At 52.0% G+C, this 27,040-nt stretch overlaps 1 protein-coding gene across 1 annotated transcript; it reads left to right on the forward strand.

Moving 5' to 3' along the window:
- Positions 1-248: 248 nt before the first annotated feature.
- Positions 249-27,040, forward strand: LOC308523010 (plasmanylethanolamine desaturase 1). The gene is made up of 6 exons (XM_081096646.1): positions 249-676; positions 8,283-8,402; positions 18,725-18,816; positions 19,207-19,351; positions 20,939-21,151; positions 23,419-27,040. Exons 1-6 carry the CDS (start codon positions 553-555, stop codon positions 23,538-23,540), a joined length of 816 nt encoding a protein of 271 aa, XP_080952772.1. The 5' UTR covers positions 249-552; the 3' UTR covers positions 23,541-27,040.

Consider the following 27,040-nt stretch of genomic DNA (forward strand, 5'->3'; position numbering starts at 1 on the left):
CTCCAGCCAGGGAGCTCTGTTCCAAGTGCCCACCAAGCGCTGGCCCCCTGGCCCGGGCCCGGCGCCCTCGCGTTTCTTGCACACACAGTAGGCGCTTGACGGTGCGCGCTGAAGAAATGCCCGTTTCCAGGTGCGGCGGCGCACGACCTCGGCACGTTCCACCGGACCGGACCGGACCGTAAGCCGAGACTGATTGGGAGGCGCCCAGGCCCGCGTTTCCGTGAGGCGTGCACCCGGGCACAGGCCGGGGCGGAGCGAGGCGGGCAGGGACGCGCCACCGCCCCTCGCTTCCGCGCCCAGCTGCGCCCAGCTGCGGGCCGACCCCCGGCGCGCCCCGGTTGGTTGTGGCTCGGAGGCCGCTGATTCGCCGGCGCGTCCCCGGCGCGGGCTATGATTGGCTGTGACGCGCGGCCGGGCGAGGCCCCGGTCGGCGCCGCCACCACCCCCGTCGTTGGGCGGTCATTGGCGGCGTGATCTCGCCGCGGTTCCGCGGCCCTGCTGCCGCAGCCGCCTCTGCTAGCAGAGCGCATCCAGCGGGCCGGCCCAGTGACCATGGAGGGCGCCGAGGACGGGCCGGGCCAGCAGCCGGAGCTCGACGAGGACGAAGCAGCGTATTGCCGGCGCTGGGGCGCGCAGCACGCCGGGGCCCGCGAGCTGGCCGCGCTCTACTCGCCAGGTAGGACCTTCGGGCTCCCCTCCGGGCCTGCAGTCCCCAGACCGGGCTGCGGACAGCGATCCCGGGTCCCCAGATCGGAACCGCAGCCTCAGGCCCTGATGCAGAACTCCAGCCTCGGCTTATGTTGCAAGTTTGGGGACCCCATCCCAGCGCCACTTCGAAGTCCAAGCCAGAACCCAGTCCCGAGGCTTTCTGGATGCTTAGATTCCCCATATCAAGGAACTGCAATATCAGCTCCCGGGACTACAAACAGAGCTCCCATCGCACCCCCAGATCCCAACCCTGGCCCCGGGGCACCCGCGGCTGCAAAGACCGCAGCTGGATTTAGGGACACCCCACCCCATAACCCATTACAAGCCGGAGGCTGCTCCTCAGCTACAAGCTCTGCCCCGAGCCCCGAGAAATCACACCCCATCCCAGGTCTCCCAGACCCGGCATTCACACCCTAGGGCCCCTTCTGTGCCTCAGCCAGGGTCCTGGGCTGGAAACAGTGACCTCAGCCCCCACATCTGGACACATCAGCCTCCCGCTCTGGGAACCTCAATGCATGGGCCCCTAGCTACTGAATGCCCCAAACGCCCTTCCCCCAGCGCCCTATTCTAGTTGTAGATTCAGAGGCTGAACGTACAGATCACCATTTCCTCCTCCTACTCCATCACTGCCCCCCAACCAACTCCCTGCAGTAAGGACAGTCAGCCCCTCACCGGGTATTCCAGAATTCCTGGTGGGAAGGGCATTGCAAATCCTCTAGTTTAAGCTCCTCCCATACGCAAGCCACAACTCCATCTATCCCTTGCCCCTCCCCCATGGTGATGGATATATTAGCCCCCTCCATTAGGACTTGTGTGTGGAGCCCCCATAACCCCTAGACCACAATTTAGAGACCCTTGCTCAAATTCTGCCCTCAGGCCAAGGCCCCTGTCTTCTTACCCGTGCCTACCATTTATGCTCCAGCAGCATCAGTCCCCACCCCCTTCTCTGACTTCCTCCTGAGCCCCAGGAATCTCATTGCCTAGCCCCAAGAAGGCCAAGTGTCCCCAGGGGTTAAGGAACCGCCTTTGAGAACTCCAGAGTCAGGTGACTGGGAGCTGCCAGTGGCTCCTCTGCTGAACATAGTCATCACTCCAAGCTTTGTTTGTCAAACATCCTGGCATTTTAACATTTGCCACCATGCACAGCCCTAGCCTGGGGTGGGCAAGGGCCCACTACCACCTTTGGCTTGACTGGCCTGGGTTGCATACCATCTCTGTCATACCTGGGGCTACATGACATTGGCCATTTGCTCTCTCGTGGAGGACCAGCAGAGACCTTTCTGGACTTGCAATTCCATACTCTGGGTGGGATTTTCTTCTGATCTGATGTAGGCACCTGGCCCGTGCTGTCATGGTTTCTTCAGCCTTTTCCCAAAATACCCAGCCTGCACTTCCAAGGGCCAAGCGACTTTCCCTCTCTTAAGCTTCAGTGTCCTCACCTCTAAAATGGGTACTACAAGGTAAAGTTTATTTGTTCCTTAGTGTCATTCGGAAAAGGGAATAAGATCATCCACTTTGGCACAGTGCCTGGCATAGAGTAGGCGCTCCTTGTTGTTAATCTGACTTTTCCTGTGAACCTCGAAGTAAGCTGCCTCACTTCTCTGTCCTCAGGTTCATCCCCTGGGAATCGAGGGTAAGGCCTTCTCCTTTGTGTCCATCCCTGCCCGCTTTCATTGGTTATTAGGAGTAAATGAAATCGGGCTCCCCTCCGGGCCTGCAGTCCCCCCTGTGGACAACAATCCCGGGTCCGCAGATCAGAACCCCAGCCTCAGCCCCTGATGCATCAGCTGACACCTGCTTCACCTACAGGCTTGCCCATGAGGTCAGGGGAAACACGCCAAGCCCGCCAGGCCTTTCACAAATCCTGGCACCTGGCACAGGACAGCTGCTGCTGGGAAACTGAAATCCAGAGTGGAGTGGGCTATGGGATGCTCTGGCTCCTGGACTGCAGGACCAGGCCCCAACTCCTTGGCTGTACACTTGGGGCCCATGGAATTGGTCTGAGGCTGCCTCACCCCTCATCATTCCCCCCACCCCAACCCTACCCGCTTTCAACCAAATCATACCTGGGCATTCTGAGCCTCCCCTAGGGCCCACCATCTCCCCATTTCACCATGATTGCATCTTTGTCTGGTTCTGCTGTCTCCAAGGGCCCTCACTCTCTGAAGAAGAGCCATGCAGGGATCTGAGGCTGCCAACAGCCTCCTGGTACCACAGACCTGCAGCCACGGCCTAACTCCTCCTGGCATGGAGTTTGGGGGCTGGGGTATGAGGAATGTAAGGAGGGAAACTGGCCAGACTGGTTTCTCCAAATTTGTAGGCTTCCTTCTGTCCCTTCATTATGTAACTTTGAGGAAATACCTTGATCTCTCTGGGCCTAACCTATACAGTGAGCCACTAGGCTCACCACATACTAAGCAGCTTTGTCCCAGTCCCTGGTTTAGAACCTTGGGGACAAAGTGGTGAACAAGACAGGAAAAATGGGGCTGGCATTTTAGTAAGCCCAATATAGGAGGGAAGTACGTCGCTTGCCCAGTGGTGACAAGCCCTATAGAACAAATATATAAGCAGAAAAGGGGGGAATGAAATGTTGGGAGCAATGACATTTTAGAGGAGGGCAGTTAAGGCCTCATAGGTGACATTTGAACAGAGTTCTGAAGGGCATGAAGATATTTGAGGACGGATTAGTCCAGACTAGGGATAGAGCAAGTGCAAAGGCCCTGAGGCGGGAGTGTGCCTGAAATGTCCGGAACAGCGAGGAGGCTTGTGGGTTGGAGCAGAGTGAGCAAAGGGAGCGTAGGAGACGTTTCTGGGTTCCAGAACTAGATTCTTGACATTCCTGGGGCCGGAAGTGGGTTGGCGTTGTAACAGTTGGTAACAATAACTAGGCAAAGACAGTTTATTGAGCCCTGTCGTGTCCTGGGTACTTTCCTCACATGCACGCGTACCATCCTCTCTACAGTTGTCTGAGGAGCACCTTGGCGTGAACTCCATTTACAGGAGGGGAAACAGGCCCCTGTGGCCTCTTCATAGAGAAGAGCGTGTTCTTCCTACGCTTGTCCTGCCTGGATTGGGCTTGCCCCTGCCCGTACCAGAGAGGAAGTTGGCTAGGCCAGGGGTTGCATCTATTTGGTTTCCCTAACGTGTCTGGCACTTCACGAGTGCCCCCTCCACCTTGACAACATTTCCTGAGGCTTAGCAAAGAATAGCGCCCTGCCCGGGGTCGCACCGCCACTTAGCATCAGGGCCAGAACCAGAACACCGGTGGGTGACGTTCCAGGTTCCGTGTCCTTAGTCTCCTGTGGAAGTGAGCCAGCCCGAGGTGGGCGTGCAGCAGCGGGGCCAGTGCAGGTCAGCAGAGCAGAGAGAGTGGGCGCTGTGTGGGCAGAGAGCTGTGAGTCATCTGATTAGCGTGGGGTGGGGTGGGGGGAATGGTGAGGGGTGAGGCAGCCTCAGACCAATCCCATGGCCCCGAGTGTCCAGCCAAAGAGTGGGGCCTGGTCCTGAGGCCGGGAGCCAGAGCGTCCCATAGCCCGCTCCACTCTGGACTTCAGTTTCGCAGCAGCAGCTGTCCTGTGCCAGGTGCCAGGATTTGTGAAAGGCCTGGCGGGCCTGGCATGTTTCCCCTGACCTCATGGGCAAGCCTGTAGGGGAAGCAGGTGTCAGCTGATGCCTGCCTATGTGTACAGCACTTCTCAGGTGCTCCAGGGGTGGATTCTGAGGGCTCTCTAGAGTCAGCCGTTTACCTCCCCACTGGCTAACTACGGATGCCCCCTGCCCTGGGAGACACAGCGGCTCTCAGTACGGGGTTCCAGGAGAGGTAGAGGGTGTCGGGAGCACTGAGCGGAGGTCCTGGCCTGTAGTCCCAGAGCTGAGCCCAGGTTCAGTCCCACACATGGGCCTGACTGAAGCCAGGGGACAGGCATGGGCCCCTTCCCTGGCCAGGCCTGGTCCTTGCCACACGCTGGGCCAAGCTTTCTCTCTGCCTCCCTCAGTCTTGTTCTTTTCACATTTCTTTGTCTCTCCTTCCCTCTGTTTCTCTTTTATTCTCTGTGTCCCTATACTCTGTCCCTGTGTCTGTTTTTCTCTTTATTCTGTTTCTCATCTCTGTCTCTTGATTCCTGTTCTCTCTCACATCATTCTCTCTCTCTCTCTCTCTCTCTCTCTCTCTCTCTCTCTCTCTCTCTCTCTCCTGCCTTCTCCCTCACCTCCTGTCCACTCTTTCCTGAGGTCCAGGGTCTCCTAGTGGCCAAAGGCCATCAGAAGTGCAGGTTGTTCAGAGCCTGTCTGACTGAATTAGAAGGTTTGGGCCTGATGCCAGGGCTCTGGCTGTAGCCCGCCCCCAGGAAAGCAGAGATGGCCGAGGCCTGGCTCCTGACCTCCCCTGCACCTCCCAGCCCTCCACAGCCACCACACACAATCCGGCCCCCTCCCCAGGCCAACCAGCAGTCACTGCTGTAACTCAGCCCTGTTCATGGGCCCTGGTCAGGCCAGAGGTGGCTCAAGAAAAGAAGGCCCAGCGCTCTGCCAGAGGCAGCCCGAGCTCTTGTGTCTGGGGCAAAGCCCTTCCCCTCCCTGGGCTCTAGTCAACCAGTCTGTGAAGTGACAGCATGTTGACCACTTGGCCATGCAGGCCCTGCCAGACTGACTGTCCAGGTGACTCTCAAGTGACTTTGAATAAGTCACTTCATCTCTCCCTTTCTCCCTTTGAAGGATGGGGCAAAGGTCTACGGAGTATGGTGAGGGCTGGCTGAGGTTACTGCTGGTGTCGTCCCGGGCATGTAGGACGTGCTTAATGAAGGCTGTTTATTATTGTAGATGTGTTTTTTATGGATCAAAGTTGAGGCCTTGTTCTACAGAAGGATCCAGATTCCAGAGGCCAAAGAGAGTTCAGACGGGAAAATACTCAGATTCCAGGACATTCTCCATGGCAGGGGGAGAGAGCTGGGCAACCTTTGGAACCGGGACAGCCCCAAACTCCAGGCCATCGTGTCCCATTTACGAGTCAGGGATCCAGGCCCAGCTCTTCATTTTTACCCCTGAGCCTCAGTTTAGTTTCCTCATCTGAGGAATGGGATCAACAGTTCCTCCCTGGAAGGACTGAGACTTGAATGAGAGACTATGCCTCAGGCTCAAAAACTCAGATGACTGCAGGGGCCTGGCCAGGACTGCCACCAAGGAAAGCCGCCCAATATGAGGCCACCAGTAGGGGAGGGACCAGGGGGAACTGAACCTAGGCTCAGCTCTGGGACTACAGGCCAGGACCCCCTTCTGATGGGGCAACCCCTGCTGCTCATGCCCCAGGGTGGCCAGAGTCCTATGTTCTCAAGGGAAGCAGGAAATAGGAATTTCCTGTGAGTTTTGTGTATGTGTAGCTAATTTTTTTTTTTTTAACTGAGAGCAAAATATGCTGGAGGGAGTGGGTCTGTGGCATCTCTGATGTGGGCTAAACCTGACACCCCAGCTGTGATAGGCCTCCGTGGGTGTCATCCATTGTTATTGTCATTGTCATTTTATCTCAGGCTCAAAAACTCAGATGACTGCAGGGGCCTGGCCAATACTGTTGCCAGGTTGGGCAGTGAGTGAACAAGTTGGCATTGAGGAATCACCTGTCCCTTGCCTGCAGCTCACCTCCCCCCCCCACCCCCCCGCCCTTGACTCCCCACCCCCCGCCCCAAGCTTCCTGCTTCTGAGTCCCAGGCTTTGGCCACAAAGAGGAACCAGATGGGGAAGGCCCTGCTGGGCCAGATCATGGTGGCCTGAGCTGGAGGCTGCTGCAGTGGCAGGGCCACATGACCCAAAGAAAACTGCCTCTGACCAAGAAGCAGGAAGCACGGGGTTCGAGGCGCTCTGCTGCTGCTGCATGACCCCTGTAGCTATGCCTGGACCTCAGTGCCCTCATCTGTGTGAGACGGGACTGAGGGAATGTGACTCTGGGCACAGTCCTTCCCCACTCTGGATCTTGGTCTTTTCACAGGGCACAGAGAGGGCAGCTATTCTGACCTGACTCAGGAGCAGCTTGCTGTTGTAGGGCCTGAACAAGGCCTTTCTCTCTCTCTCAGCCTCTTTCCCTATCAGGGACAAAGGATGTTTCCTTCCCAAGCTGCTTTGGGAAGAGGAGCCCAAAGACAAAGCCTGGCAGTTTTTCCTTTAGGATTATCATAGTGGAATTGTATTCCACTAGCATTTATTGAGCACCAACTGTGTGCCAGGGTCCTGGTGAGCAAACCAGACAGGCCTCCTGAGTTCACATTTGGACACGCAGGGACAGTCCCTCTATGTTGGGGGAGCCCGGGGGTCAGAGGAGGAATCACGGATGGCTTCCTGGAAGCAGAGGTTCCAGGTTGAGGTTTTTAAGGGCAGTGCCAAAGTCAGCCTGGTGTGGAGGGGTGAAGGAAACAGCATACCCAAAGCACTAAAGAGAGGAGAGGACAGATACAGGAGAAAACTTGATGTGTCTTGGCCCCTTTGATGGCGAATCACTCGCTGCCTGGTCTATTGTTTAAGGTGATCCTGTCCCAGAATGTGGTCAGCGTCATGGCGGGAGGGACCAGGGACAACAGGACAAGTAAGAGCAGGGTCTCAGGAGCCAGATCCTCTGGCCACAGGATCCTGGTCTGTAGCTGACTAGCTGGATAGTTTTGAGTTACTTCCTTGGGACCACCCTGACCCTCAGATTTCTCATCTGCAAAATAGCATCACTTCAGCTGGTACCCGGCACAGGGTAACTGCTTAGTAGATGTTAAACACTAATGATAAGGAAATTATTATCATTAAGAGTCTTCCATGCCCTTGAGACCCGCTGCCTGGGAAAGCAGTATTCTCAGAGGCCCTGTCACAAATTCTGTGTCACCTACATGCTATTTTTATTTCCTGTTACTTTTTTAAAATTTTGATTTAAAATGACAGGAAAAGACTTTGGATAGTACATTCGCAAATTTTAAATTCAAAAAGGCGTAAGTGAAAAGCTAGTCTTAACTATAGTTTTTGTTTTTGATATAAATGCCTGCTGTTTGCGCTCACCAGTATGTCCTGGATGTTCTAATGTGTGCACACCCTGGCTATTTCCTGGTCGCAGAGATGCTGTGGACCAGAGTAATTTGGCTGGTCCCCCAGGCCATGGACACTTAGGTTATTTCCAATGGTTTGACACCTCAAACAAAGCTGCAGTAAGTAAATCAGCTTGTCCAAGCTCATGTGCCTATTAAAAATAGGCAACTTTTTTTTTTTTAAATTCTCATCCATGGATTCTTTTCCACTGATTTTTAGAGGGAGTAAAAGGGAAAGGAAGAGACAGAGAGAAAGAAACATCAATATGAGAGAGACACGTTGATTGGTTGCCTCCTGCACATGCCACTACGGAAGCAGGGGATCGAACCTACAACCAAAGTGCATGCCCTTGTCTGGAATCGAACCCAGGACGCTTCAGTCCCCGGGGCCGAAGCTGTACTCACTGAGCCAAACGGTCTAGGGTAACATTTAAAGAGGAGATTCCCCACCCACGTCCTGATTCGGGCTTCTCTTGGGAATGAGAAGCTGCCCTCCATGCTCACCTCTCCCCTCTCTCCGCACAGGCAAGCGCTTCCAGGAGTGGTGCTGTGTGGTCCTGTGTTTCAGCCTCATTGCCCACAACGTGGTCCACCTCCTGCTGCTGGCCCGCTGGGAGCACACGCCCTTCGTCATGCTGGGTGTCGGTGAGTTCCCCTGGCTCTGTTGCCGGCCTCCGTTTCCACGGGGGCCAGGGACATAGCTAGTGTCTGTGCCCCTCTGATGGCGACTTGCACATGTGTATACATGCGTGCTCATGTGCGTGCACACAGTTCAGTCCGTGCTGTGGGAACTCCGCCTCTCAGTCAGTGGCACCTGTCACTTGAGCCAAAATCCTTAGAGGGCGTCATCCTTAGCTCCTCTTTCTTTCACATTCCACATCCAAAGCATCAGCAAATATTCTTGGCTCTACTTTCAAAATGCATTCAGAATCCAACCATGACTCTTTACCTGCACTGTCCCCACCCTGGTCCAGCCACCATCCTCTCCCGCCTGGACTATTGTAGGAGCCTCCTCCCTGGTCTCCCCACTTCCACCTTTGCTTCCATTCCCCACACACAGCTAGAGGGCCCCTGTTAGCACCTCAGTCATGTCATGCCACCCCCCTGTATATTAAGAATGAAACACCAACTTTTCAGCAGAGCCTGGCCCCAGCTCCTCAGACCTCATCTCCCTCCACTCTTCTCTGGCTCACGTTGGTCCCACCACACTGGCCTCTTTACTGTGCCTCTGCTATGTACTGGACACACTCCTACTCAAATGTCCGCTTCTTGAGAGTAGAGATTTTTGTCTGTTCACCACAATGTCCCCAACCCCAAGCACATGGCCACGCACAGTAGGTGCTTGATAAATACTTGTTGAATGAATGAATGAGCAAGCTGCAACTTATTAGTACCTACTGAGTGTTTTCTCCCGGTCAGTCCGCACCCATCCACAGCCTCGGAGGTAGATGCTATAGTCGTCATCATTTTTCAGATGAGGAAACTGAGGCTCAGAGAAGGGACTGGCCTAGAGTCGCTCACACCTCAAGCTGGAAGCACGACATAGTTCTTAAGTCACTGTTTCCACTTCTAGCGTCCAGCTCCCACAATCTCATTAAAAGCATTCTGGCCACCTAAGCCAGGAGTGCTCAGGCTAAATAAGCCATCTGGGTCTAGGGTAGGAGTGAGCATGTGCGAGAGGGCCAGGCCAGCTGGAGGGGAGACTAACCCGTCCATCCAGCGCTGGGGAGCCTGGGCCCCACCCACAGGAGCCAGATGTGCCAGACGTGCCCCTCTGCCCGGGGATGAGTGGGACCTGCACCTCCAGCCTCTCATTCAAGGACAGTAATGCAGACAGTGTGAGCCTTAAAGCCCCATCTGAGGTGGTGACAAGCAGGCCCCTGCAGACCTGGGTTCAAGTCCCCGCTCCACCACCTCTTGGCTGCGTGGCCTTGGGCAGGTGTCATTGCATCTCTGAGCCTCATTTTCCACATCATCTAAGGGAAGCTGCCCACAGTCCTTGCCTCCTAGAGCTGGTGTGAGGGCAACATGCAGGTGTGCATAACTGCTGAGAGGGCCAGTGACTGAATAGAGGGGTGGCAGGCCCACTCACCAGGGCTTGGACCGTCTGCCTCAATGGCCGGTTTAACAGTGGATATTTCCCGAGTGCCTACATGCCAGGCCCCAGGCTGGGCACTTTTAACTCTTGGTGGCAGCCTAGTGAGAAGGTTCGGATCACCATCCTCTGAGTAGCCAGGTGATTGGCCCATTGGCCCTCACCCAGGCGGCAGCAGAGTCTGGGGTCACATATTCAGAACTGCATGGCGCCTGAACCGGGGACTGTGCAGCCACCTGTTAGCACTGAGCGGAGAGGGTGTTCTAGACGGTGGGCCCACTTGGGCAACGGATCGGCAGCCTCAAAGCCTACGTGTGTGTTATCAGAGCCGGGACAGTGGGCATCCCAGGCTGGTCGTCAGTCCCTTCCAGGGTTGGGACCAGGCAGCTTCCAGCCCTGGGCCCAGGCGATCTCTGACTGTCCAGTCAGTGCATCTGATTGCAGCTTCCCAATCTCATACTTTTGCCTCTGGGCTGATAAGAACAGACAATCCCGATAGCAGTGTTTACACAGTCCCTAATCAGTTTAAGTAGCTGCACTGATTTCTCTGTTAACTGCGTAGGCTGTAAGGGCACTGTGCCACCTACAGAGCCCGCCCCCATCCAGCATTATCTCCCCAGAGGTTCTGGTGCCTCTGCAAGGCCTTTGAAACAAGACAAAGCAGAAGCACAAAAAGGTGCCCAGTTAATAAGCGCAAACAGATGGTGCAATGCTGCTCACACAATCAAGATAAGGGAGTAGGCGGGGAAGAGGTAAGGTCAGGGACATTTGTGTAGAGACCTGAAAGAGGGGAGGGAGGGGGCCTGGTATTCTAGGCAAAGGGAACTGCAAGTGCAAAGGTCCTGAGGCTGATGTATGTCCAGTGCTTTGGGGAATAAAGAGGAGGCCCGGGGTTTTATTCTAAAGGCTGTGAGCAGTCAGTCATTTGTGAGTTTCCCACAGGGAGCTGATCCTGCAGGGAAAATGCAGGGGGCAGGGAGCAAGGGCCAGAGAGAAGACAAAGATGGTGCCCCAGACGTGGGTAGGGCAGAGGAGGTGGTGAGAAGTTGTCAGATTAGGAGTGAGCCGTGAAAGGTGAGCCACTCATATGCTGCCAGATTGGCTGTGGAGGTGAGAGGGGTGGGGTCAGCGGCTACTCCAGGCTTTTGGCCTGAATGGATGAGGCTGAAGGAGCTGGCTTGAGGGTAGATGCTTGAAATGCCTGCCTGAGAGCCAAAGGAAGGTTGTCTGTCTAGCAGGGAATTGGAAATCCCAGTGTAGAATCAGGGAAGGCAGCTAGAGATCAAAATCTGGGAGGCCTGTCCTAGCCAGCGTGGCTCAGTGGTTGAGCATCACTCTCTGAAGAACCAGAAGGTCACGGTTCGATTCCCAGTCAGGGCACAATGACCGGGCTGTGGGTTCGATCCCTGGTGTGGGGTGTGCAGGAAGCAGCCGATCAGTGATTCTCTCTTTTCATTGATATTTCTATCTCTCTATATCTCTCTCTGAAAATCAGTAAAAAAATCTCCCTTCCTCTCTGAAATCAATAAAAACATTAGATGATAGATAGATAGATAGATGATAGATAGATAGATAGATAGAGATAGAGATAGAGATAGAGATAGATATTTTTTTTAATCTGGGAGGTCTAGAGGGTAGAGATGGTGTTTGAAGCTCAGGTGCACCCCCCGGAACTGAGTAGGAACAGAGCCTGAGGCCACTGGTGCTTCCAGGTTGGGGAGAGGAGGAAGAGCCAGCCAAGGGGTGGGAGGCACGGCAAGAGAATATGTTTCCAGAAGACTCGGGGGGCAGTGAGGAGACCACTGGGCAGGCATTAGGGACCTGACCGGGACGACTGTTGTGAATGATGAGTGAACAGATGAACAGCCCTGGGAGCGCTGAGCTGTGCTGCACTTGGGGGAAGTAGAGGAAGAGGACGTGGACTTGTGAGTTGGTCTTTGGAAGAGAGAGTAGGAGTTTTCTGCCAGACAAACAGGAGAGGGTGTTCCAGGTGAGGGGCACAGGGGGTGCAAGGTCCGCAGTGAGGACACAGGTCACATGGCCTCAGGTCATGGCAGGCCTGCTAGGTCAGGCGGAGCATCTGAGCTCAAAGCTAGGGTTTGGCTCAGGACCATATTGGACCAGCCCTCCGCAGTGTCCACTCTGTCTCGTCACTCTGTCTCCGTACCAGGCCCTGAGCTGGGCAGAGGCGAAGCAGTCCCTGCTGGGTGACTTGTGGGGAAGTCTCAAGGTCAGGGTTTGTCTCAAGGTCACCCATTGAGTCAAGATAGCCTGGAGTGAGTCATCCCCTATTCCTACCCCCACCCCACAGTGTCCTGCAGAGAGGGAGGTAACTGAACCGAAGGCATCCCCAGGGTGAGCCAGCTGCCAGCCACTGCCACCAGCTGGGACAAAGAAGCTTCTGTGTGCCCGCCTCTGCCACCCCTGCCCCCATTAAAGCAGCCTCAGGCAGCAGGCCTAGAGTCTAAAAACATCCATCCTCAGAGGCCTGGGGATCACAGAGCCATTTCCTCCCAGAAGGGGAGAACTCATTCTCTCCTAGAATGATTCCTGACCTCTGTTCTAGCATACATCCCTCCTGGCCCCGCAGCCCGCAAAGGCCGGTGCTGGTCATGTAACACATGAGAAGGCTCTGAGAGGAGCGTAATGTTTAAACCACTCACTATAGCTACATTTGGGGAGCTCTTACTGTGTCCCATGCTAAGCACGTGACTTGCATTAGCGCATCTCACTAACTTGACTTTAGTTAGGTGAAGTGAGCACTATTAAAATTCCTATTTCCCAGACGAACAGGAAGGTTCATGTCATCCTGAACACCTTGCGATGGTCTCTGGCCACTTGCTAGGAGCCCTGTGTGGCCTGAGCAGTCCTTACCCCCTCTCATTTTCTCCTCTGGAGGTCAAGATCTGATAGGGCCCATCTCAGTACACATGAAGTGAGATAATACACTTTTTTAAATAGACTTTACTTTTTTGAAGTATGTTTTTATTGATTTTAGAGATAGAGGAAGGGAGAGAGAGGGAAACATCCTGCAGTCCTCCTATGGGGTATCAAGCCGCAACCCAGGCATGTGCCCTAACCAGGAATCAAACCATTGACCACTTGGTTCACAGGTCGCCACTCAACCACTGACCCACACCGGCTGGGCTAGAACAATTTTAGATTTACAGAAAATGAGCAGATAGTAAAGAGAGTTCCCATAAAACCCTGTCCCCAATTTCCCCTGTTATTAACATCTTATATCTTACATTAGTACCATACATTGGTTATAATTACTGTTCCAATATGGATACATTATGAGGAACTAAAGTCCATACTTTGTTCAGGTGGCCTTTGTACCTAATGTCCTCCTTCTGTTCCAGGATCCTAGTCAGGATTCCACGTCACATGACATGTAGTTGTCATGTCCCTTCAGGCTCCCCTGGACCGTGACAGTTTCTCAGATTTTCCTTATTTTCAGTGACCTTCACAGTTTTGAGGACTGGAATTTGATTGGATGCCCCTCCACTGGAATTTGTCTAGTGTTTTTCTTACACTGGGTAAGATGTTTTGAGAGGAAGAGCTCAGAGGTAAATTGTCATTTTTAAAAAATATATTTGTATTGATTTCAGAGAGGAATGGAGAGGGAGAGAGAGACAGAAACATCAATGATGAGAGAATCACTGATCGGCTGCTTCCTGCATGCCCCCACAGGGGACTGAGCCCGCAACCCAGGCATATGCCCTGACCAGGAATCGAACCCTGATCTCCTGGTTTGTAGGTCAACGCTCAACCACTGAGCCACACCGGCTGGGCTAAATTGTCATTTTCATCACATCATAGCAAGGTGCATACTGTCAACATGACTTAGCATTGTGGTGTTGACCCTGCCCCTGGCCCAGGTGGTTTGCCAACTTTCTCCACTGCAGAGTTACTCTCCTCCCCCTTCCATACTGCATTCCCTTTGGAAGGAAGTCACTGTGCACAGCCCATAGTTAAGGTGCGGGGAGCTCTGGTCCCCAGTAATGCACTTTTTAACACCTACATAGCACCAGGCACACGGAAGTGCTCCCGTATTAACTGTTATCACAAACATTGTTTTTCTAATGCAGATGCTTCTCAATTTAGGATGGGGTTACAGCCCAGTAAAATATCATAAGTCAAAAATGTATTTAATACACCTAACCTACTGAACACCATTGTTTAGCCTAGCCCACCTTAAATGTGTTTGGAACACTTAACATTAACCTACAGTTGGACAAAATCATCGCACAAAGCTTATATATAATGAACTATTAAATATCATGATTTATTATGTATATTGCTTTTGAACCATTGTAAAGTTGGAAAGTCCTAAGTTGAACCATCGTAAGTCAGGGACATCTGTATTGTTTTCATTGTTACTTCTGTTCTGTGGAAGGATTAAAAGCTTAGGATGATTACAGAGATAAGATGTGTAACCAGCTTAGGACTGGCCTTGGTACAGTGTAGGGATTAAAAGAGTTAAAACTTTTAAGGTGCTGACATAGAGCCTGGTACCTAAAGTACCCAACAAATGTCAAGTAAAAATAAACAGCTGAAATCGTCACCCAAGAGAAATGGGGCTTATGTCTACACACAGGTTTATATATGGACATTTTCATGGACATTCAGGTATGACACTTGAGTCATACCTGAAAACAACCCAGACATCCAATAGTGAAATGGATAAACACACCGGGGTACATCCAGACAATGGAATATGACTCGGCAATAAAAAGGATGAATTGCTGATGCATCACCTACATGGGTGATTCTAGAAGCATTATGCTCATGAAAGAAGCTAGACTCAAAAAAGCACATACTATTTATGTGAATCCATTTATGTGAAGTTCTAGAATATGCAAAACCAATCTATGATAAGAAGCAGAGCAGTGGTTGCGTGGAATATTAGGGGACACAAGGTCACACTCACTGGGAGGCTGCCTTCACCTGTAGGCAGCATTTAGAGGCATCATTAGCCCTGGCCGGTGTTTCTCACTGGTTAGAGCATTGGTCGCTCACTGAAAGGTTGCAGGTTCAATTCCAGGTGAAGAGCACATACCTGAGTTGCAGTTTGCTCCCTACCCCCAAGTCGGGAGCACTCAACCACTGAGCCACACCGGCTGACCCACTGTCTCTGAAAAGCAATGGAAAAAATATCCCCAGGTGAAGATAAATAAATAAATAGCTTGGCCGGCTTGGCTTCGTGGTTGAACGTTGACCTATGAACCAGGAAGTCATGGTTCAATTCCCAGTCAGGGCACATGCCTGGGTTGCAGGCTCGATACCCAGTGCAGGGAGAGCAGGAGGCAGCCAATCAATGATTTTCTCTCGTCATCGATGTTTCTATCTCTCCTTTTCCCTTCCTCTCTGAAATCAATAAAAATATATTTTTTAAAAACAGATAGATAGATAGATAGATAGAGCATCGTTAGTCAGAGTTGTCAGGATAGAGCCTCGGGAGTCACTTCACTATGCAAGTAAAGATGCTGAGGCCCAGAGGGGGCAAGGGACTTGCCCGAGGCGGCACAGCAATATAGTAGCAAGAGATGAGGCCCCTGACTCTTGATCTAGATTCACCTTAGCTCTTGTCCACATACCCCATTGTCGCTCCTGGTGGACACAGGGTAGTGTGTATAGATCAGTGGTTCTCACCCTTCCCAATGCCGCGACCCTTCAATACAGTTCCTCATGTTGTGGTGACCCCCAATTTCATTGTTACAAATTGAACATAATTAAAGCATAGTGATTAATCACAAAAACAATATGTAATTATATATGTGTTTTCTGATGGTCTTAGGCGACCCCTGTGAAAGGGTCGTTCGATCCCCAAAGGGGTCGCGACCCGCAGGTTGAGAACCGCTGGTATAGAGAGCATCCTGTAGTATGCAGTAGGAGCTCTATTAATGCCCCTGGACTTACTGAGGTGCAGTTTAAGGGCATGAAAGGGTGCTGATTTTAGAGGCATGTAGACCTGCCTCTTCCCTTGCCCTGGCTACCACTTCCATGTCATGGGACTCCAGGGCCGGGGGGACTTCTCAGAGCCCCTATCCAAGAAGAGGGGACAGTAAATGACACCGTCTCATGCGGTGACCGTGCCGTGATAGAAATAATGCACAGAGACGTGACCAGGAGCACCTGCCGAGAGGCTGGCCTTCACCAGGGGGTTGGGTGATGTTTGCCCTGACCTGGAAGACTGAGGAGGAGCCAGCCACTCGGGGATCTTTAGGGAAGGGAGCGGTGCCAGCCAAGGAATCAGCAAGTGCAGAGCCCTGTCTCCTGTCTCGCTGGCCTCCCTGACTCTTGCCCGGGTCCACCCTCCCGGCATTGTCATTGAGGAGCCGGACGGCCCAGCCCTGGGTGGGGCGCTGAGTATACAGGCCCAGAGGGCCCTGCTGAGCCCTGACCCTCCCCAACCCGGCCACCTGTGTCACCCTATGGCTTATCTTTCAGCTTCTGCATGCCAGGAGGTAGTGCTTGTCCCGACCTGCCCGCCTGGCCTTGTCACCAAGAACTTGCAGGTGGCTCCATAGAGCTGTGTCTCCCTTCCCCCACTGTCTGTCCCATGTTCGATATCCATGGGGTGGAGGCTCCAGCCCTCTGGAAAGTCTTTGTTCACAGCTACCCTTTAACTTGGGTCCAGATACTTGCAAGCCCACAGTGACTTGCATGCCCACTCTTGCCCCCGCATTCATGACCCCCTTTCCGGGGACTTTTCTGCAGCCTCCACAGTGGCCCGGTGACCTGGTCTCTTGTCACCAAGGGGCCAAGGGCTCTAGCAGAACTCAAAGGACCCTTAAATGGCCTTGCTGGCCCTTGAACAAGTTCACCAGAGAAACTGAGTAAGGAGAGGGGGAGGGAAAGGGTGTGCCTGAAGTCACATGACCCAGTGGACTACCCTGACAATCACTGAGAACTGCATTCATTCCCTGCCATGTTTCATAGCTTTTCCTGCCTGTGTCTCTGCCACAGGGACAGTGAGCTCAATATCTGGTGCGTCTCTGGTTCCAGAGCTTGGTGCACAGTACAGGGTCTCACAAAATGTTGCTTACAGACTAAATGACCAAATAACAACAGCATCGATAATAATAGGTATGGAGGGTTTACTGTGTGCCAGGGACTGTACTTCGTGTTTACATTGATTAATTCAGTGAGTCTGTACAGAACCCCTGATAAGTGCCAGGAACCAGGATACAGCCATAGACAAAAGCCTAAAATCCCTGACCTTGTGGGCTGACATCCTTGTGAGGGACACAGTAATCAGAAAAATGAAGTCCAAGGGGACAGGCGCTTGGACAAAAGGAGACAGGAGATAGGAAATGCTGGAAGGTGAGAGGGGATACAATTTTATTTTATTAGTTATTTTTTTAACATGTTTATTGATTTCAGAGAGGAAGGGGAAGAGAGAGAGATAGAAACATCAATGATGAGAGAGGATCATTGATCGGCTGCCTCATGCACACCCCACACTGGAGATTGAGCCCACAACCCAGGCATGTGCCCTGACCAGGAATCGAATCGTGACCTCCTGGTTCAGTGATCGACGCTCAACCACTGAGCCATGTCCGCTGGGCAAGAGCAGGTACAATTTTAGATCCGGTGTCCTCAGAGGACTTTGAAGAACGGAAGGAAGTGAAGAGTGAACTATGTTACATCTTGGGAAAGAATGTTCCAGGCAGAGGGGAAAGCAAATGTGAAGACCCAAGACATGTAAGGGTGTCAAGGGAAAGGGAACACACCAAGAGGGCTGAGATGCAGTGAGAGGGGAGTGTGATGGGAGTGGCACTGGGGTGTTACCTGGACAGGTGGTCGCCTCTCTGCCTCAGTTTCCCCAGATGTACAATGGTGATGGTTCATCCTGCTGTGTTGGATTTGATCCTCAAGGCTGGTTAAGAACCCAGCTTTGCCACTTGCCATCTATGCTACCTCGTTCTAGTAACTTCTGTTCTCCAAACCTCAGTTCCCATCTCTATAAACTAAAAATAAAAATGGTACCAACTTCTAACAGAGTATGAGAACTTATTGAAATCAAGCATGTAAAGCACTTGTGTCTGACACTAAGAAAGTGCTATAAGTGGGTTCCTCTTTTTTTAAATCATCATTCCCATCTATCTTCAAGAAATTGGGGCACAGAGAGGTTAAGTAACACGCCCAGAATCACACAGCTAGTGAGTTACGGCTGGAATTTGAGTACAGATCTCACAGCTCTTAACCTCTGTATCATACTAAACCTCAAGTGAGTGAGTGATATCTCTCTCTCTCTCTCTCCCCCTTCCCTAAAGACCCCACTCCAGTTCTGAACCAATTGAGAACAAAGATAAGGAAAAGGCTGCTGGATGCCAAATTACCACGTGTATTGTTGATAAAAGCTAGGTAGGATTGGGGACTGTGGTGTCCATCGGCACCTCATGTACTTCTCTTTTTGTTTCATTGTTGAGTGTTACAGATACCCCCCTGGAGATTATTACGCTAACCAAAATAAGCCAGTGAAGTACTTCCTGACCCCAGATCCCAGAAGGACATTTCCGTCCGGTCACCAGCAGCGCTGTAACAGAGCGGGCTCCCCTGTGTGGGGCACCTGAGGGTCCGCTCCTCCCAGGGAACGGTTAGGCTGATCTGAGCATGCCCAGTGTGTTCTCTCCAGTCCCCACAGCTCCCCTGGGGCAGAACAAGGAAAGGGCCAGAACCAGACTGAGGCTTCATTCACAGGAAAGAGAGCCCCCACGTAGGGAAGGGACGGCCTCTCCCCTAACAAATGAGTGAGCAAGCCAGTGAGGGAATGCTGGGCTCCCTGGTTTGGAGTGGGCAGATGGCGAGATGTCCCTGTGTGCCCCTGCCCCCCTCGCCATTCTCAATCTGGTCTTGTCCACAGTTGCAGGGGCTCTCATTGCTGACTTCTTGTCTGGCCTGGTGCACTGGGGAGCCGACACTTGGGGTTCCGTGGAGCTGCCCATTGTGGGGAAGGTGCGTATATTGACCCAGCCCCAGCCCGTCTCCTCTGGAAGGAGGTCGGGCTCTCTGACGTTGGGTGAGTTCCCTTTCCTGTCTGAGCCTCTGTTTCCCTGTCTTAGGGTGGGAAAGAGGGTGGAGCTTGTCTCATAGCCCAGGTTGGGACGCAGGCCCAAAGGGGAGCAGTACCAGCCCGTGGTCCCTGCCAGGTCATTTCGACCTGTCTTCTGCTAGAACTAGACCGTGAAGGCTGGGTGGGGTCTGTGGCATCAGTGGCATGGTGGAATGTTCTGGCATCCCAAAGCCAAGCTCAAATTATGTGTGTGTTGGAGACTGGGAGTGGCCGGCCAGCGTAGACAGACTGGCTGGATCGATCCCCACTCCCGCCTCCCTATCCCACCCCAGGCTTTCATCCGGCCGTTCCGGGAGCATCACATCGACCCAACAGCCATCACACGCCATGACTTCATCGAGACCAATGGGGACAACTGCCTGGTGACACTGCTGCCCTTGGTGAACATGGCCTACCAGTTCCACACCCAGAGCCCTGGTGAGCGTGCCGGCTGGTGGTGGGCCTCCAGGGGGCCACGGAGACACACACTCATGTGCTCATGAGCCTCCTGTGGCTTCTGTGTGTGTGTGGGCCCTCACAGTGTTATAAAAAGTGTTGTTACCTTCATGTAACATTGGGATATTTGACACAAAGACCTGTGTTTCCAGCTTCTCTTCAACATTCCGATCTGGCCACCCTGGGCCCTTGTTCCCACTTGTCTTCCTCACTGGGCTGGAGCGAAGTGCAGCTGCCACCTTTAGACAGGAATGCACTCTCCCCAGTTTGCCACAGTCCCCACTACTCCCTGCTGTCCCACACCCCCCACCCCCTTGCGTATTTGTATGATCTGCCTAAGAGCTGGTTTTGCTGCACTGGCTTAGTAGAAAGAGGATCAGCTGTGAACTCGGACAGTCCTGCATTCAGATCTCTGCCCTACCTATTTTAGGGAGGGAACTTGTCCCAAAATAAGTCACTTCATCTCCCTGAGCCTTACTGTCAGGTGGGGAAACTGTCCTTCCTTTTCCAGGTCTTGTTTTAACAATTTGACACCGCACTGATCCTCAGAGCAACCTCCCTATGGGTAGATGTGATGAGTATCTGTGGTAGTAGGTGCTGTGGTGCCCCTCCCACACCCTCTTCCCAAGGGGTGGAACCGTCCCTCACTGCTGCTGTGAGGGGGGCCGCTAACAACTCCCAGCTGCCCCTTCTGAGAACGGCTAGGGCAGGTCCCACCTCGCCCCTGAGGATAAGCCTGAAGCCAGTGACAGGAAACACCTACAGAAGACCAGCCCCCTCATTTCTGAATGGGACCGACTCTATGGAGCCATTCACACTCCAGAGTTCCCCTCAGGATCGGCTGAAGCAAGACTCCCCCCACCCCATCTTTGCTTAGCTCTTCTCCTGTCCTGCTTCCCTCAGTCCCTCAGATGTTCTTCCAGAAGAGAGGATTCCCCTCACTCCCCCACCCCCCAATAAATCACAGAGCCCCCAAATCCTTCTCAGGCTGTGCTTCTAGGGAACCTGGACAAAGACTTATTTCCTTTTTTTTAGTATATTTTGGTTGATTTCAGAGAGAAAGGAAGAGGGAGAGGGAGAGAGAAACATCAATGATGAGAGAGAATCATTGATTGGCTGCCTCCTGCACATCCCCTACTGGGGATTGAGACCAAAACCCGGGCATGTGCCCTGACCGGGAATCCAACCATGATCTCCTGGTTCATAGGTCGACACTCAACCACTGAACCACACCGGCTGGGCAACTTATTCCCATTTTATTGATGAGGAAGTTAAGACTCAAAGAGCCAGGGCCACTGACCCAGGTTCATACAGCCAAGAAATGTCATAGCAGCGATCTGAGCCCAGTGCTGCAACTCTAGAGGCCACATTATTGTTATTTATGCTTATTCATTATCTGCCCACTGAGCAAAGGGGAGTCTGAGCTTACTGCTGGGGCCACATGGGAGGCTGCAGGGAGGTCTGGGTGCTACCCTGGGATGGGAGCTGCCCGGAGCTGGTGGTCGGCCTCCAACCCCATGTGACAATTATGTGGGCCTTATGGGTACCCACCCTCTCCCCACCCTGCAGAAGCCCTGGAGCAGCTGTATCCCTGGAAATGCTTCGTCTTCTGCCTGATCATCTTTGGCACCTTCACCAACCAGATTCACAAATGGTCGCACACGTACTTTGGGCTACCGCGCTGGGTCATCCTCCTGCAGGACTGGCATGTCATCCTGCCACGTAAACACCATCGAATCCACCACGTCTCACCCCACGAGACCTACTTCTGCATCACCACAGGTGCGGCTAGAAGGCGGCATAGAACAGGACACACACCCCCCCCCCCACTCCAGCTACAACTCCATCCTCAGGATCAGGAGGGCACAGGTCACAGTGGAAGGTCATGCAGTCCTTGCCCTGTGTGAACATTCTCTCAGAACACATTTATTGAGCACCTACTATATGCCAGGCACTCTTCTAGGTGCTAAGGACACAGCCATAAACAAGACAGAACTTCCCCAACCCCACCTCATGGAACAAATATTTATTAAGCACCTACTATATGCCAGGCACTGCTCTCCTCTGGGCTTAGGACACAGCACTGAACAATACTGGCAAAAATCCTGTCTTCAAGGCATTTACATTCTAATAGGGGACATTCCAGACAATAAACAAGCCCTACATCTGATAGTGCTAACTGCTGTGGAGGAAAATAAAGCAGGGGTGGAAGGAAATGGGGAAATTTTCCCTTTAAGTGGGGTGGTCCGGGAAGCCCTCACTGAGAACGTGACATTGAAACTGAGGGAGAAAGTCACGCAGATCTGAAAGAAGAGCACTGCCAGTTGCAGGAACAGTGTGCAAAGGCCCTGAGGCAGGAGCATGCGCTTTTGTTTGCGGAGCTGCAAGGAGGCTCTTGTGACTGGAGTGGAGGGCTTATGAGCGGAAGTATGACAGGAGAGAGGACCAAGTCCAGGTCTGAGAAATGCTACGGAGGAAAGCATAGCAGGGTGAAGGGCAGAGAGTCATGGGGTGTGGGGGCGAGGGGAGTGGCTGTCATGTAAGGAGATCAGAAAGCTGGAATGTGGTAGGAGTGCAGATAGTTGCAGATAAATAAGGAAGGACCCATCCAAGCAAAGGGAATGGCAAGTACAAATGTCCTGAGGCAGGAAGATGCCTAGAGTGGCTGAGGAACAGTCAGGAGGCACATATGCCGTTGGTAATGGGCCAGTGCCACCAGAGAGGTGAGGTGAATCGGGTGAGCCTGTTTTCTAGGACGAGTTGAGTTTCTTCCAAGGTTAAGTATATAAGGTGCTATCAAGTCAGACCAAGTTAGGTTCACCTGTCATCTCCCCCAGGTGTGCCTTTAGAGGACCCAAGCCTCCCGGATGTGGTGTTTTCATCCACAAAATGGGTCTGCAGGCACTTCCTTCACTACCAGCTTTTCTGGGTGTGAATGGCAAGATGGCAGATGCAAAGTGCTTGGCACATAGCGGGTACTCGGTCAGCTGCTGGGGCTGGGGGAGGGATTGTTTTGTTTTTCTGGAGGCAGAACTGAGAGCCACAAAAAAAATTTTTTTTGCAAGTCATACTCTTTTTTTTTTTTTTAATATATTTTATTGATTTTTCACAGAGAGGAAGGGAGAGAGATAGAGAGCCAGAAACATCGATGAGAGAGAAACATCGATCAGCTGCCTCCTGCACATCTCCTACTGGGGATGTGCCCGCAACCCAGGCACATGCCCCCAACCGGAATCGAACCCGGGACCCTTCAGTCCGCAAGCCGACGCTCTATCCACTGAGCCAAACCGGTTTCGGCTGCAAGTCATACTCTTTGAGAGAAGGTGGAGGGGATAGAATTTAGGCCATTTAGGAGTTCAGTGAACTGCTGAGCCAGGCCTGGGGTCAATCTTGGTTTGGCCTGCTACTAATTGGAAAACTCCCCTCTAAGTTTTCATTTTCTCGTGTGGAAAAAGGGACTGATAATAGTATCTGCCTTGTTTGGTTGGGAGATTGTAATGCAGATATGAAATAAAACTGTGAGAAATATGAATTGAGCACCTACCATGTGCTAGATACCATTCTTGGCACTGGGGATGAACAGTGGAAAAACATGAGGTTCTGCTGTTCAGAGCTGACATTCTAGTTGAGGGTTGGGGAGAAAACTCAACAAAATAACATGGAAGTGCTGAATTAATGAGATTAGTTACATTATCAGGAAGGCTATAAAGAAAAGCGGGGCATCACAGGCCTGGAGTGTGGTTTAAGTGGTGGTCAGGGAAGGCTTCCTGGGAGAGGTGGCATTTGAGCCAAGTGATAAGAGATGCTGCCACTATGCTTAGCATACAGTAAGTGCTCAATAAGAAAGTGAATGAATGAGGGCATGTCCAAGCCGTTCCTGAGCCCATTGGTGGGAGGCCCCTGTTCCTAGATTCCTTGATCAGTCCTTGTCCCCTCCCTTCTGACAACCCACTCCCTATTGCTCCTGCCTCAGGTAGGACCAGCTCTCTCTCTATTCCTTCAACCGCTCCTCTCCCATTCAACCCCTTGGTGCCCTGTTTCCGCTGCAGGTTGGCTCAACTACCCTCTGGAGAAGATGGGTTTCTGGAGACGCCTAGAGGACCTTATCCAGGGCCTGACAGGCGAGAAGCCTCGGGCAGATGACATGAAATGGGCCCAGAAGATCAAATAACGCCTCCAGCCTGCCACCTCATTGCCAACCTTCCTTGGCCTCCCCAAACCGAAGCCATCTGCCAAATTCCAGCCTTCCTCGTGCTGGCCCCTCCATGTGGAGAGGACGCCTCCTGAGCTGGGCCCGGGCACCCCCAGCCCACCCTTTGTGACACACAATACTTGAGCCACTGATTTTTCATTTCCCTTTTTTTTTCCGTTTCCTTTCCTCGGCCCCCTCCTTAGTTACCTGAGCTGCTCTGTCTGCCAAGCCTGACTGCAGAGTAAGGAGCCCTTTGGGTAGAGGGGAAATTCACCCACTCCCCACACTCTGACGCCCCCAGCCCCACTGGGCAGCCCTTCCGTGTGGCTGCTGTTAAGGCCACTAATCCTCCTGTCTGTCCCTCCTTGTCTTCTCCCAGTGGTCTAGGAGCCCCCAGGCTCACCTAAGTGTCCCTGGAGCATTGCCCTGCAAACTGACCCTGAAGGCCTTGGGGGACAGCCCCTGCCCAGCCTGTCTATTTAAGGATGGCAAAGTACAGCAGGGGTCTGAGGGCAGGTGGCCAGAAGCAGCCAGAATCCCTGCCCAAGTCTGGACCTTCTCCTCCCCTCCCCGATCTGCCCACGTGATTCCAGCCCGAGCTGATGTTTCTACATGAAAGAAGGAGGACTTCACAGGGCACAGCCCCTACGATGGGTCTGAGCATTTGGAAGGGGACACAGTACCCCCTCTGGCTAGGGGGATGTCAGAGAAGGAAGAGTGGGCTTTTTTTTTTTTAAAGGTGCTTGCTTGTTTAATGTAAATAATAGAAAGCCTTAATATCTTTTCTGTAACACGGAGTGATATTTTAATGTCATGTTTTGGATGTACATAATATATTTATAACAAAGCAGCAAGAGTCTACTTAACCTGGGCTACCTCCTGTTTCCTGGTTGGCTGGGGAAGGGGTGTAAGAAGTTTGGAGGGTAAGGCCCCACCCCTAGCCTCTTCCTAGCTCCCCTCCCCACCCCCCAACTCTGGGCTCAGGATGGGGGCTTTGTCACCTGAGACAGTGAATTAATGTTGATATCCACTTCAAACACTTGGAGGGGATCCATGATTTGGTCAGGAATGGTCCTCTTACAGGAGATCATGATGATAGAGTATTAAGGCTGATCCCCATTAGTGAATTCCTTCAGCAAATGTTTATTGGCATTTAGTGTGTGCCAGGCTCTGACCTGGACCCTGGGGCACAGCAGTGAACATAAACAGAAAATGACTTACCCTAGTGGAGATGACCTCCTGGGTAGAGGGACAATAAACAGAAATAAATGCACATGGGCATTCAGATGTTGATTTGTAAAGAAAATCAAACAGCATAGAGAAAGCAGAGTGGGGCTGTTTGACAGTGTGGTCTGGGATGGCCTGTCTGACGAGGTGACATTTGAGCTGAGATCTAGAGGAAGATAAGGAGCCAGCTGAGGAAAGAATGGGGAAAGAGGCCTCTTGACTGGACAGCAAGTGCAAAGGTCCTGAGGCAGGAACAACTTGGGGTTTTTAAGAGACAGTGTGATTGGACTGAAGTGAGCAAGGGGAAGGTGGAAGATGAGGTTAAAAAAGACATTACACAGAACCTCTTAGGCTGAGGCAAGTGGGGAGACACAACATTTCAGACAAATGAGTAACTTGTTCATTCACTGAACAAATAATTATAAGGCATTTCCTATGTGCTAGGCACTGGGGTTCAGTAGTGAACACTACACGCATTCCAATCAATATCTAGTCTGGGCTAGAGAATTTCTACAATATTAGAAGAAAAAGCCTGTTGAGGACAGAGAAATGACAAAAGACTCTTAGAGCAGTCACAGATAAAGCTCTTTTTAAAAATTGTGACCCATAACTTTAATTTCCTTAAAGTTTGTCTCCCACTAGAGTTTTGATTTGTGAGTGTCTAAAGGGACCACAAAAGGAAGGGGTTTTAGAATTCATCAACTCATAAGTTACAGAAAACTTAAGCAAAAATAATTTTATAAGTTCATATAACTGAAAAGTTCACAAGAGGTTTTGACTTAAAGTTTGGCAAGACTCGGGCTCACATGACTCATCAGAACGTAGTCTCTAACTAGTTCTTGTTTTTCTCTGAGTTGACATTGGACCAGCTCAGCAATCTCAGTGGGAAGTCTCCTTTCCCAGCAGTTACAGCAAAACCCCCAGGGCAGGTTCTCATTGGCCTGGATTGGGTCATGTGTTTATTCCTGAACCAATCACCGTGGGGGAGGGAGGGCATGGTGGTGGAGAGGTGTTCTGATTGGCCAGGGCTGAAACATGTTCACCTGGAATTGCAGAGGCAGGATCAACACTTCCCAAGCCACAGGATGTGAGGAGAGAGGGATGGCTCCCAAAAGAAAAGGTGTTATCAAAGAAATCCACAGTGGAAAGGGCCGACAACCAAACCCTTTGGAGGGGCCAGAAAAGCAGTCTTGCGGTTTAGGTGTTGGTTTCCCACTCCCAGGCCTGCTGGAGAGATTTTCCAGGCCCTACCAACCTGAGTTAGTTCTCCTGAGCCGGCAAATAAACAGCCTGAGTCCACAGAGGTGACGTGACTTGCCCACAGCTAGTAAGGCAGAGCCAGGCCTCACGCTCAGACCACTTCCATACTCTTGAATTCAAAAATGTGTTCAAAACCAGAAGGAGGCCCAGCAGCCATGGCTCAGTGGTAGAGCATCGACCGAAGAACCAGGAGGTCACCGTTCGATTCTGGTCAAGGGCACATGCCTGAGTTGCAGGCTCGATCCCCAGTAGGAGGCGTGCAGGAGGCAGCCGATCAATGATTCTCTCCCATCACTGATGTTTCTATGTCTCCCTCTCCCTTCCTCTCTGAAATAAACACACACACACACAAACAGGAGGTATGTTTTGCGTCAGGTCAGGAGTGTGAGGGTCATTTGTGAGATGGGGGTGTTGCAAACAAGTGCCTATATGAGAGCAGGACAGGGGAAAATGGTAGTACCTACTGAGTACTTGTCATGTGCCAGACTGTGGAGAGCTCTCTACATCGGGTCCTATCAGGCAGTCCCTGCAGCTCTGAAAGGGGAATACACCCATTTGCAAATGGAGAAACTGAGGCAACAAGGTCATGTAACATACCCAAAACTAGTAGATGGCAGGGCTGGAATCAGCCCTAATCTGACTCAGAGCCATTGTGCTCTAACACCTGCCTACGGCCCAAGTGGGGAGGGGGAGAGGAGGAGGTAGGTGTCCCGTGAAACATGTCTCCTATGAGAAAACAGCAACAGGGCAGGATGAGAAACAGCAGCTGACTCTGAGAACTTGGATAGCCTGGAGCCATCAGGCCCCAAAGGGCAGCTGCTATTCATAAGGAACTGGGCTTGGCGTGGTAAATAAATACACCATACAATATACAGATGATGTACTGTAGGATTGTATACCTGAGACCTATATGATTTTATTAACCAATGTCACCCAATGAAATTCAAGTAAAAATATTTTTAAATAAAGTTAAATAAAGAGGAGCTGCAAAC

The sequence above is a fragment of the Myotis nattereri genome (genome assembly GCF_964212035.1).
Source record: "Myotis nattereri genome assembly, chromosome: 8".
In the NCBI taxonomy this organism is placed as follows: Eukaryota; Metazoa; Chordata; class Mammalia; order Chiroptera; family Vespertilionidae; genus Myotis; species Myotis nattereri.